The sequence below is a fragment of the Saccostrea echinata genome, unplaced genomic scaffold (assembly GCF_033153115.1).
Source record: "Saccostrea echinata isolate AGI-Se365-2 ecotype Australia unplaced genomic scaffold, CSIRO_AGI_Sech_v1 ptg000054l, whole genome shotgun sequence".
Lineage (NCBI taxonomy): Eukaryota > Metazoa > Mollusca > Bivalvia > Ostreida > Ostreidae > Saccostrea > Saccostrea echinata.
In genome coordinates, this window is record NW_026889803.1 from 28,053,975 (window position 1) to 28,066,442 (window position 12,468).

General features: G+C 33.4%; 1 protein-coding gene across 1 annotated transcript; it reads right to left on the reverse strand.

Moving 5' to 3' along the window:
- Nucleotides 1-1,100: 1,100 nt before the first annotated feature.
- On the reverse strand, nt 1,101-9,934 carry LOC133205678 (proline rich transmembrane protein 1B-like). The gene is made up of 3 exons (XM_061341530.1): nt 9,802-9,934; nt 1,557-1,682; nt 1,101-1,294 (listed from the first exon to the last, which is right to left on the reverse strand). The coding sequence occupies exons 1-3, from the start codon at nt 9,886-9,888 to the stop codon at nt 1,154-1,156; spliced, it is 354 nt and encodes a 117-aa protein (XP_061197514.1). The 5' UTR covers nt 9,889-9,934; the 3' UTR covers nt 1,101-1,153.
- Between the last annotated feature and the right edge of the window lie 2,534 nt (nt 9,935-12,468).

A 12,468-nucleotide genomic window follows, 5' to 3' on the forward strand; every position in this document is an offset into this window, starting at 1 on the left:
TTTTTTGTTGTTGATTAAGTGAAGAAAAATGATATTTTGTGTTGTTTTGTTTTTTTCATATTTCTATTTTTAATACTCATTTATTCTCCATTCTGTTCCGTTGTTCCTTTTATTTGTGCTCTCTGTAAGCATGGCATTACATAGGAATCATTTTTTACCATCCCCTTGCTTACCCTTGCATCTGTTTCGGAGGAGTCACTTTTCCACAAAAAAAAAAAATCAACTGTAGGTAACTTGTTCCACGAACTCTGTCATTTACATGTACATGTACAAGAATATGAAAAAAATCCCATTTTTTAAAGTTTTTTTTTCTTTTCTTTTTTTTTTGAAATAGGATTACTGATCAAAAATGAGAAAAAGGGTGAAAATAGAGACACCAGCAAGTCTATTTTTCTGTAAAATGCAATGATTTGTTAAAAAATAAAAAAAATCACTCTTAGTTAAAAAGCCATCTTTCATTGTTTTAAATACAGTTTATACAGGGTTTTTTTTTTTGAAAACATTAAATTTTGTGGTGTGACCATAGACTGCCACTTTTGCACATGGTTTCTTATTTTTGCACAGTTTTGCATAAATACCTAGTATGACATGTACATCTGTACATAACTACTTATTATATAAAATTGCAACAAAAAATTATTTGTTCATGTTATCAAACCATTCTCTGAAAAGATCATCAAGTTGTAGAATTTTAAGTGCAATATTAATCAATGCTTGAATATTATATATTTACTTGATTACTGTACAATTCACCCAAATGTCAGTTGGGGTGAAATATATTTACTGTGATAATCTTTTAATCTTTGTGAAGGTATGTAAATAACAGTAGATTTTGGTAAATTTCTGAAATAGAATTTGAATTCAACATGAAATTGGTTAAAACATTTTGTATGATTATTTCTCATGTCTTTATGTTTAAGGGGAACAAATCACAATTTCAAATGAAATATATGATACACATGTATTTACAATATCGTGATTTTATTTTGTTTTAAATACTTTTTGTACAGAATAATTATAATATATTGGTTTAAATTAAGGAAATGTTATACAACTCATTTTTCAATCACACATTCATAAATGCATATCAATAAAATGTCATTATTTCTTATTTCTTCCTAATACATGCATGATCTTAATCTGGACACTGAAATTATTTTAAAACTACAAGAGCGATAATACCAGCAAGCCACAACAGCAGTCCGACTAACGTAGCAACAATACTTAGAACCTGTGCAACCTTGGACGAGGAGTAGGCAGCTATCAGTCTGTTGTTTTTGTAGTGATGTTTTACCTACAAATAAGGAAGAACTTAATGGCATTATGGGGAAAATGTATCAGTAATAGGTAGCATTTTGATAAAATTATTTTTTTTTCTTCAAAATTTATACTGTTTCTTATAGTAAAATGTCCTTGTTTTTCGACACATTGAGCTGCTGCAACAACCTTGTACATATTTAGAAAGTAAATGACTGAACATGATGGAATTCATACATCCATTTTTAACTAATTCATGCATAATAAAGTCCCTAAAATTGTAAACTGAAAATTCTTACTCTTGTAGAATAAAATAGAGCCACCAGTCCTATTGGAAGGCAGCAGAAAATGGTGGCAAATATGGCTTCCGCTTTGTAATCCTTTGGAGAAGTTAGGATGTAGCCAAACTGATCAGCCAGTCCTGTCTTGGATAAAACACCACAATAACTATGTGAAACATAACAGTGGTCACCCCTTCTACACCCCCATAGAATAATGGAATAAAAAGGGGAAAAATAACAAAATAATGATGAAAAGCCAGTGAAGCATTGCTTGTAATTCGAACATATTACTGCAAGACTTATGTTGAAGAAATGTGGGGATTTGAATAGAAAGTTTCAAAAATGTAATTAACTAAGCAGTAATTAATTAGCAAAAATTGCTTTGAAGTCTATGGGGACAAGAAATTTTTTAAAAATTCAAATAATAATATCAATAAATATTGTTGTAGAAAGATGCATTAAATATTAGAAATAGAATGACAATATTGAAAACTTTTTTTTTACCAGATAATTTTTTTAAGATTAATATTTTTATTAATTAAAAACAGGTAACTATTACCAAAATTCAAGATCATGAATTAGGACAGATCCCACCCTTCCATGCTAATAGTAATAAATGGGAATTATGTCTAAAATATACTGAGTATTCAACACCTACACATCTGATATGTATTCAATTTCATTGAATCTTTTGCTATTAGGGATGGAATACCTTAATAATAATAACTTAAAAATTCTCAGTTTCCACAGTTTTAATTATCTAAATGTGCAAAATATCAAAATAAAGTCTTCTTTCTTCTTCATAAGTTACTAGAAAGATTAACATTTTAAAACTCTTCCCATTTTTTTTTTTTAAAATAACGATTCTTAAGAAAATTTGATCTCATAATTATCTTTTAATTTCTATGAATGAAGTCTTAAACTTCTTCTCATAAAAATATAGGATCATAAATATATGAAATATATAAATGTTAAAAATATCACACAAGACTGAATCAATATGCCTCTGACCTTCGATATCAGGGGCACAAAATGTGATTAGCTCAAAACCTTTCCCAGTGTCCTTTGTTGTTTGTTAGTGTCAACAAAGCCTTCACAAAATGAGGCTTTTTACAAAGAAAGAGCTCGATGTATTTAACACAAGTCTATACACGCTAATATCATCTCTATCCTTCTCCTCCCTCTCCCCACTCCTTCTCCTCCCTCTCCTCACTCCTTCCCCACACCTCTCTCCCCTTCCCACTCTCTCTCCTCCCTCCCACCTCTCTCCTAAACTCTCTCTTCTACCCTCTCCCTCTCTCTCTCCCCCACTCTCTCTCCCCTCCCTCTCTCTCCCCCACTCTCCCTCCCTCCCCACTCTCTCTCCCTCCCCCTCTCTTCCCACTCTCTCTCCCTCCCCATACTCTCTCTTCCACTCTCCCCCTCTGTCTCTCCCCTCCCCCACTCTCTCTCCCTCCCACTCTGCCTCCCCACATTCTCTCTTCCACTCTCCCTCTCCCCCCTCCTCACCCTTTCTCCCTCCCCACTCTCTCCCTCCCCCTCCACACTCACTACTTCTCCCTCTTCACTCTTTCTCCAACTCTCTCTCTTTCTCCTCTTTCCTCCCCACTATCTCCCTCTCTCTTTATTTTTTTTGACCGTCTGACTCCTTTATTTTTTGGACTTGTGAAAAAAAACTAATATATATGCACAATACGTATATGTTTTAAAGTTATTTACAATAAAATTAATGGAAAAAATACCTATTCCAGAATAAAGACAAAATTCTTACTGTTAGTAGAAAAGAAATTATAAAATGTTTATTCTTGATCTTTTTATTTTAAACTGGATTTGGCAAATTTGTATATTTTTGGCAAAAAAATGAATGTAATTTAAAATTATAAGGGCGATAACTTCAAACAATAGAAAATACTGCTTCTCTGTTCACAATTTGTTCATTGCGTTATATGTTTGCGCATTTAATTTTTTATGCTTGAAAAACAATATTTATATGCTTACTAACATGTAAGGAACATATGTCAGCTTGAAATCTAAGTTGGATATTATTTGTTGTACCGTTATGAAAAATAGATGTGCGGCTAATGCCCTAAATCATCCACATGCAGAGAGGAGGTCTATAAATATCCTTTATTTGATCTAGTATTAAATAAGGGTTTGACATTCACTATCCTTTTCCCTTGTAAGCTTCCAGTTTACTATATTTTCATAATTTTTATCTTGTTCAGACATCGTGTCGTTGCTTTCAATGGAAACCAAAATGCACTTGCATCACGACTCAATCGTTGTCCTACGGATTACCCGGCATTTCATATTTTCTTATTGCATATAAACGTTCGTTTGATGTTTGTTCAAATGTGTACTCTTAATTAAAACTATGTATAATCTTTACTTGTTGCATGGTTCTATCCGCTAACCATAGATTTCTACATTTCCTAAACGGTTTTGAATGGACAGTGTTAAATGATTAACCGTTGGGCTATCAACGTAATCTGAGTAAAAATTCACCTTATTACAGGTCCTAGCAAAGCTTCTGGGAAAATTAAAATCATTCACTTAAGTAATAGAGCCATTCAATCAAAGAAAAAAAAGCCAAGCAAATTGTGGGCTTAAAAATTGTACCAAAGTTGACTCTGTCGCGCATAGGAACCCTCCTCTATCTACATGTACTGTACATAACATTATAGAGATAAAGTTTATAAATTGTAAAACACTTGAGGTAAGCATTTAATTCGAAGTCTGAAGCAAGAATTTAAGAAGGAATGCCACACCAATTTTTTTTTCATAGATCTTTAAGATATCCCCTTTAAACTATGGTTTCAGTATTAAAAGGCCGATATTAACTCTCAATTATTTTATAAGATTTTTTCCACAATTTTTCATAAAAAAAAACAATTTCACAATTTCATTTCAATTTCTTTTCAAAATATGATTGACTAACATATTCTCCCTAGTTGTGACTAGTTTTATGAAGATTTTATCCATAGGTACAAAAAATATTTACAATTTTTGTGTTTTATATTCATAAATAATATTTAATTTAAAAAATTAAAATGTCATATTTTATTAGACATTCATATTATGCATTTATTAATAGCAAATTTTAAACCATAAAGCATCTTTGATTTCAACGTATATTTTATTGTCTATTAACTTTACAAATGGGATTGGGCAAAAGATCTAAAAAATTAATACGCCCTTTCCCTACATATAAATTACTGTATAGGGGGAAAATAACTCGCGGTGTTAATATTCGCTATATTCACGGTGTTAATAAATCCGTGAATTCAAGAAACAGTGAATAATTTTTCAATAACCTCCATGGTTTATATGGAAATTTGAGAATAAACTACGATAGGTATACATACGTCGAGCAGTACATGGTCATTTCAGTAATTAAGAGACGTACTTGGCATTCAATTATTTTAATTACGCGCTTTACTTTAATTCAAATTAGCAGATAATAACCTGTATTTGTTACAAAAGCTGTTTTGATAGCCAAAGCTACACGTTTTATCAATCAAAACACGTGGGGCATGGGTTTTGATTACCCGTGCGTATCTATGTTACCACGTGTATTTGTTACCAGCATTATCACGCGTATTAATTTTTATTTGTATATTTTATTGTCTATTAACTTTACAAATGGGATTGGGCAAAAGATCTAATAAATTAATACGCCCTTTCCCTACATATAAATTATACCAAACATATTTACATATGTGGGTTTCAGCTTAAAATAAATAAACACAGAAAAACATAATAATCAGAGGAACTATATTCAATATAATATATGTCTTATATAATACACAAGCTGTATAGAATTCGTAAAAAGTAATAATTGTATCAACCAAAAAAAACAACCTGACTTTTTAATAAATGTTTGTACAGTGGAAAATTAGTATTCATTTTCAACATCGTTTAATGTTACATCTCCCCACAGTAAAGTGTGAGTATCAACAGTATGTAATTTTCCCATTCGCAGAAATGAGTCAAAAAATTCTTTTCTGGCCTCTGCATATTTTTTGCATGAAAAGAAATAATGATGAGTATCCTCCACTCTTCTACAAGAACATAGGGGACTCAAAATTACATTACATCGAAAAAGATCGCTATTAAGCACACAGTTGTGTCGAAGCCTTGTATGTAATATATTTATTAAAGCGTCGAATCCCGTAACTGAAATAAGAGGGTGGCATAGGTTTATTGTAAGAAATGGAGTTTTTAAAGATAGACAATGAGGAAGAATTTCTCACAATAAGAGGTAATGAGTTCAATTCGTCAGTAACAAGGAGGATGAAAGTTGACTTATATGTTTGCAATCTGCATTTAGGTATCTTATAGTTATATGAATTTCTCGTACTGTAACTTGATGAATTACAATGCAAATTTGGGATTATATCAGTTAGATATTCAGGAACTTGGTTATTGTTTTTTCTTCTTTCATGTAATGGTTCCCATCCAGTTTCAAAGTATAGTGCATCTTTAGAAGCAAATAGAGTTAAGAGCTAATTTTTCGCTATCGCCTACATTACATCCACCCCACACCAAGGAAGCATATTCTAATTAGGATCTAAGAAAGGTTGTGTACATGACTGAAAGAGTTTTCCGATTTACATCAAATTTGATTTTTTAGGTCACCTGAGTCACTCAGGTGACCTATTGCTATCCGTTCTCGTCCGTCATCGTGCGTTAACATTTGAACATTTTTAGCTTCTTCTCTGAAACCGCTTAACCAATTTCAACCAAATTTGGCATATAGCATCTATGGGTAAAGGGCAACAAAAATTGTGAATTTCATGGTCCCTGCCCCCCTGGGGCCTGAGGGGTGGGGCTAAAACCACCAAAAATAATGCAATCTTTAAAATCTTCTTCTTTACTCCTGGACATCAAGCAGTCAAACTGTTGGCATAATTGTAATAAGCATTGAGCCCTCTACCAAAATTGTGAAATTCATGGCCCCAGGGTCAGGGGTTCTGGCCCCAGGGTGGGGCTATATAGATCATATAGTGAAAGTGCATTATTTCTTTGAAAATCTCCTTCTCTGCTCCTGGGTATTAAATAAGGTAACTAAGTACATAGTTATGATGAGCAAAAGTGCCTCTTCCAAAATTGTGAAATTCATGGCCCCAGGGTCAGGGGTTCTGGTGTTAGGGCGGGGCTCTATTGATTATATAGAGAAAATGCATTAATTCTTTGAAAATCTTCTTCTCTGCTCTTGGGTATTAAATAAAGTAACTAAGTACATAGTTATGATGAGCAAAAGTGCCTCTCTCAAAATTGTGAAATTCATGGCCCCAGGGTGGGGCTATATAGATCATATAGTGAAAGTGCATTATTTCTTTGAAAATCTTCTTCTCTGCTCCTGGGTATTAAATAAGGTAATTAAGTACATAGTTATGATGAGCAAGAGTGCCTCTTCCAAAATTGTGAAATTCATGCCCCCAGGGTCAGGGGTTCTGGTGTAAGGGCGGGGCTCTATTGATTATATAGTGAAAATGCATTAATTCTTTGAAAATCTTCTTCTCTGCTCCTGGGTATTAAATAAAGTAACTAAGTACATAGTTATGATGAGCAAGAGAGCCTCTTTCAAAATTGTGAAATTCATGGCCCCAGGGTCAGGGGTTCTGGTGTTAGGGCGGGGCTCTATAGATTATATAATGAAAAAGCATTAATTCTTTGAAAATCTTCTTCTCTGCCCCTGGGTATTAAGTAAAGTAACTAAGTACATAGTTATGATAAGCAAGAGTGCCTCTTCCAAAATTGTGAATGTCATGGCCCCAGGGTCAGGGGTTCTGGTGTTAAGGCGGGGCTCTATCAACTATCTAGTGAAAATGCATTAATTCTTTGTAAATCTTCTCTGCTCCTGGGTATTAAATTAAGTAACTAAGTACATAGTTATGATGAGCAAGAGAGCCTCTTCCCACTTTGTGAATTTCATGGCCCCAGGGTCAGGGGTTCTGGTGTTAGGGCGGGGCTCTATCAACTATATAGTGAAAATGCATTAATTCTTTGAAAATCTTCTTCTCTGCTCCTGGGCATTAAGGTGATAAACTAAGTACATAGTTATGATGAGGAGGTGGGCCCCTTCCAGAATTGTGAAAGCCATGGCCCCCTGGGTCAGGGGTTCTGGTGTTAGGGCGGGGCTCTATTGATTATATAGTGAAAATGCATTAATTCTTTGAAAATCTTCTTCTCTGCTCCTGGGTATTATTTAAACAAACTAAGTGCATGGTTATGATGCATAAGGATGCTTTTTTAAAAATTGTGAATTTCATGGCCCCAGGGTCAGGGGTTCCGGTGTTAGGGCGGGGCTCTATTGATTATATAGTGAAAATGCATTGATTCTATGAAAATCTTCTTCTTTGCTACTGGAGATTATTTAAACAAACAAAGTGCATGATTATGATAGGCAAGGATGCCTCTTCCAAAATTTTTAAATACATGGCCTCAGTTTTTGGGGTTCTTGAGGAGGGGGGGGGGGGCTCTATTGATTATATAGTGAAAATGCATTAATTCTATTAATTAATCATTAACTAATCCTGTCTGCTCCTTAGTATTGAGCTGATAAATAAATTGCTTAGCTATGATGAAGATGGGAGCTTCGAACAGAATTTTTAAATCTTGTGGTCCTAGGGCCAGGGGTTCTGGCATAACGAGGAAGGAGGGGGGGGGGGTGTTTGATAATATAGTGGAAAAGTGTTAATTCTTTGAAGTCCATAGTTATGATGATGAGGGTAACTCTTCCAAATTTGTAAATTTCTTGACCTTTGGTCTTGGGTTCTGGTGTTAGGGTACGGCTTTGTTGAATCTGTAGTGAAAATGCATTGTACCTGTGAAATTCTTCTCTGCTTCTGGGCATATCGAAAGCAAACTGAGTAAAAGTTTAAATGATATAAGTAAGCGTATTTCTACCAGATGTTTGAAAGTGCAAACAAAGTGCCAGACAATTTGTCTAAGCATTCTGGTCCTGGACAGGGCTCTATTAATTTGTATTCTACTGAGAGAAGTTATTCCCTTTTTCCATTCACCTTTGATAATTAATCACTGTAAATAATGTATTTGAAAGATTATTAGAATAAGATAATTATGCAAGAATGTTTATCGTATAATTCAAAAAGTACTTTCTTAGTTTTAATAATCAGGCAGACCTGTAAGTAATAGATAAGTAAAAATGAGACAAAAATAACTTATCTTATTAAAAGTTCTTCAAAGACCATAAGAGAGGTCAATGCTAGAGGTCTTAATATGGGTTTAAAAATAGTACAGAAGCAATAATAGTTTGTTAATAGTCTGCATGGTGATAATATTAAGTGTGGGACAGATTAGAACTTAAGTTATGAGTTGATACTGAATACTAGACTAATTATTTTGTTATCCTGATCTTCCTACTTCTCTTGCTTTAGGGCAACAAAGCTTCATCTGTCAGTGTATTTAACTTCTAAATTGTTGTATTATACTCAGGTGACCGTTAAGGACCTTGGGCCTCTTGTTTAAAATAAGCATCTTTGCAAGTAAATTTTTTTTTCATTTTTTCAGAAAAAATACCCAAAAATCTTATTAAATAATTAAGAGCTAATATCAGTCTTTCAGTGCTGCACCATAGTTTAAAAGGGATGTCTTAAAGATCTATTAAATAAAATTTTGGTGTGGCATTCCTCCTTAAATTATGAAAAGGACTGGGGAAGGAGGTAGAAAACATCTTAGAAATTCTGTAACTGCAGTGAATGATTTGGAGACAAGCCAAGGCCATCTTTAAAAAAATGTTTGTTAACCTTCTCCCGACCGACTGGCTAAAATGGTCCGACTCAATTTTTTTCTACCTCCAGAAAACAAAATATTTTTTCTTTTCTCATCCGTCCACATATATGTTGAAATTTTCTTGGGGAAAAATTAACGCTTATCATATCTCATCTCTAAAAGTTTTTTTTTAACAGGTTTTATTATATAATATTGTGAAAAAGTAGGGGGTCAGATTTCTATGGGGGTCATTTTTCAACGTGAGAGGAGTCGTAGAATTACCGGCCTGGGAGGGTTTTCTACGGTCGAAAAATGACCCTACTCGTCATGGAATATTGACCCAGGATCATTTTTCTACGTAGAAATTTGACCCCCTGGTCAATATTCTACGGGGGTCATTTTTCGTCGTTACACCGGCAAATTTGTATTAAATTTTTTTTAAATATATGTTATGGGGGGCTCGAAGCGAATTCTTCATTAGGACATCAGTGCAAGACTCCTTATGAAAACGTATTCAATGTCTTACCTCTGGTTCTTTCTTTTTAAGCCTTTTCTTTTCTCTATCACTCTGCTCTGCATCATAATTCTGATATCCACCGAATCCAAACTGCATAATCGATGATAATTTGCTCAACCAAAGAACGTCAGGAAAGGAGATACACTTCTACACACGTCCCTCATACATCAGATAAATACAAGACCTTTATTGTTTTCACGTGCATATTAAAAAGGAAGTTCTCAATACAATAGTATTGTTCTCAGTGACAATAATTTATTTAGCAACATTTTGTTTTTTTTTTATCCGTTCTTGGTTTTAATTGCAAGTCTGTATAAGGAACTAAAATCTGCAATTTCTGTCGTAGAAGCAGTTTTACTTTGGTTTTAGTCACTTTTTGAATTTTATTTTCCACAGTGTCAATAACACAATCCACATAATAAGTCCAAATAAAAACGAAATAAGTGCGAGATTCCTTGCTCTCTTTGAAGCATTGTATGCTGCAGGATAATTATATAAGCTCCACAAACGTTTAACCTGCAAAGATTAAATATATATCGATAACGAAAATCATATTGTCACGTAATGTTCTGCTGTATAAAGCATTATTTAAATTTCTTGGAAATAATTCTTAATATAGTGCTTTAATGTATCCTTCCTGAAGTCATTATTTAAAAAAAAAGAATTGTAGCAAAAAATTCTTTTACATTAAACTAATCACATATCTAAAATCCTAACTTACCTTTAATGCAAAGAAAACAGCAGCAATTGCAGTAGGTGGAAAGCATAGAAAAGTTAAAACAGATTCAAAGAAATAGTTCTTTGGTTGTTTCTGAATGTATCCGTGTGTTGGGGCTACTCCGATCTAAATCATTTAAAAAAAAAATCTACTTTAATTTTTTTTAAACGAGAAACAGCATAATGCAAATTAAATAATTCAATTGATCTTGGGTTTCAGTGTCTTCATTTGTCTTGGTAGAATTAATAAAATTCGATTCGTCTGGCTTCAGTACAATAAATAATAAACAAATAAAATGTACTGTGTCCAGTAGAAGATATACCTATTCACCTTGCCCTTCTTAACTCCTGCATCCCAGAAGAACTTCTAGGATGATATGCATATTAAATATGTATATCATGGTTTTGTCAGTCTGGCCCAGGATCATGAAGTAAGTCAAAATTTCAATCATTCTTATGATAAAACGAATATTTACTATGAAATAACAAGATGAAAGGAAAACAATCTTTGATAACTTCCATTTTTTTGTGTTTGCTGTAATAAAATTTTAAGGCAATGTTTAGAATGAACTTCCTCATGACCTTGGCGTTTGACCATGAATGAACATTTCTTAAAATAACATACTTGTTCTTTGTGACAAATTTGGTATAACAATATAACAAGACAGACTCTTAATTATTTGATTCAACAAAGCAAACTTACGTGATCTTTAGGTTTGACCGTTTCTCTTCTCTCGGTAGTAGTGCTGTCTTTGTCTATGATGTCAAAAGCGTGATAGCTCGTCGAATGGCCGGGAAATAAGTACATTAGTAAATTAAAGGCGATCAGAAGTCATTGAGTAGCTTAGGGTTTATTGCACTGTGGCAAATGAAGAGCAGCGATTTCCTGTAGAATCTCTATATGCTCTGGCTGCATCCTGTATCATTTACAATCACAGTGAACCGGTCCCTTATTTATTATAGAAACTGAAGTGTGATGGCCATGACAGAGATGTGTAACAATATAGGCCCACAAAAAATAGAATTTACCAGTGATTCAACATTATACCTGCAACCAAAAAAACAAAAATAAAAAAAAAATATGCTGACATGCATGACAGTATTTGCCTCTAAATGGACACGTACTTCTTTCGCACCTGGGTAAATATAGCGGGAAATTAAGCCGGAATAATTATGCTGCAAATTATATACATTTATCAAATTGCTCAGACGAGGATTTATCAAACTGAGTAAAAAATGCTAGGTTGAGCATGTGGTCCATGGACCTCTTATATTAGCATTTCATATAATACCTGCATGGTACATCCATTATCAGTCTGAAATTCAAGAATTTAACGAAGCTCTAAATACTAATGAAAAATGCTTTTTGGACTTTGAGAAAATGTATCATAAAATGCTGCTCCTATTTAGTGTTTCTAATTCATTTTCAACATAGGGTACCTGCATTATTTCTCCAGGAAAAATGTTCAAAGACAATGAACTATTTTTGTAAACAGAAATCACTTTCATTCACTTACATTGAGAAAATTAATGGAAATAATGAATTCAATTACTTAATCTCCGTCTAATATAACGTTAAGAATACTTTATAATTAATTACAAATTGTGTCATTAACAGTAAATTTCAGTTTATTATATTTTTCTTCTAACTAAAGGACAGATCACTCCATCTGAATAAAACTACCCTACAAATAGAACTCTTTAGTGTGCAGTGTTTAGAGCTTCCTTAATGAAGCAAGAATGTTTTTGTCTTTACAAAAGGCCAAAAAAAAAAAAATGAAGTTTCGAACAAAATTTGCCCCCCCCCCATTCAAAACTTTAATGTACATTTACAGGATACCAATAATCACATTCCGAATGATTTAAATGGATACCGCCAAAAATGTAAGAGGAATTGGGAACCAGATTTTTGGGGTACAAAAACGTGGTGTTCTGCCTACAGTTGGCTCCTGGATAAAA

Coding starts and splice junctions, on each gene's coding strand:
- LOC133205678 (XM_061341530.1), bottom strand. CDS start 9,888: ATGCAGTTTGGATTCGGTGGATATCAGAATTATGATGCAGAGCAGAGT. Junction 1,683..9,801: donor TTAAAAAGAAAGAACCAGAG/GTAAGACATTGA, acceptor GTTTTATCCAAG/ACAGGACTGGCTGATCAGTT. Junction 1,295..1,556: donor CTCTATTTTATTCTACAAGA/GTAAGAATTTTC, acceptor CCTTATTTGTAG/GTAAAACATCACTACAAAAA.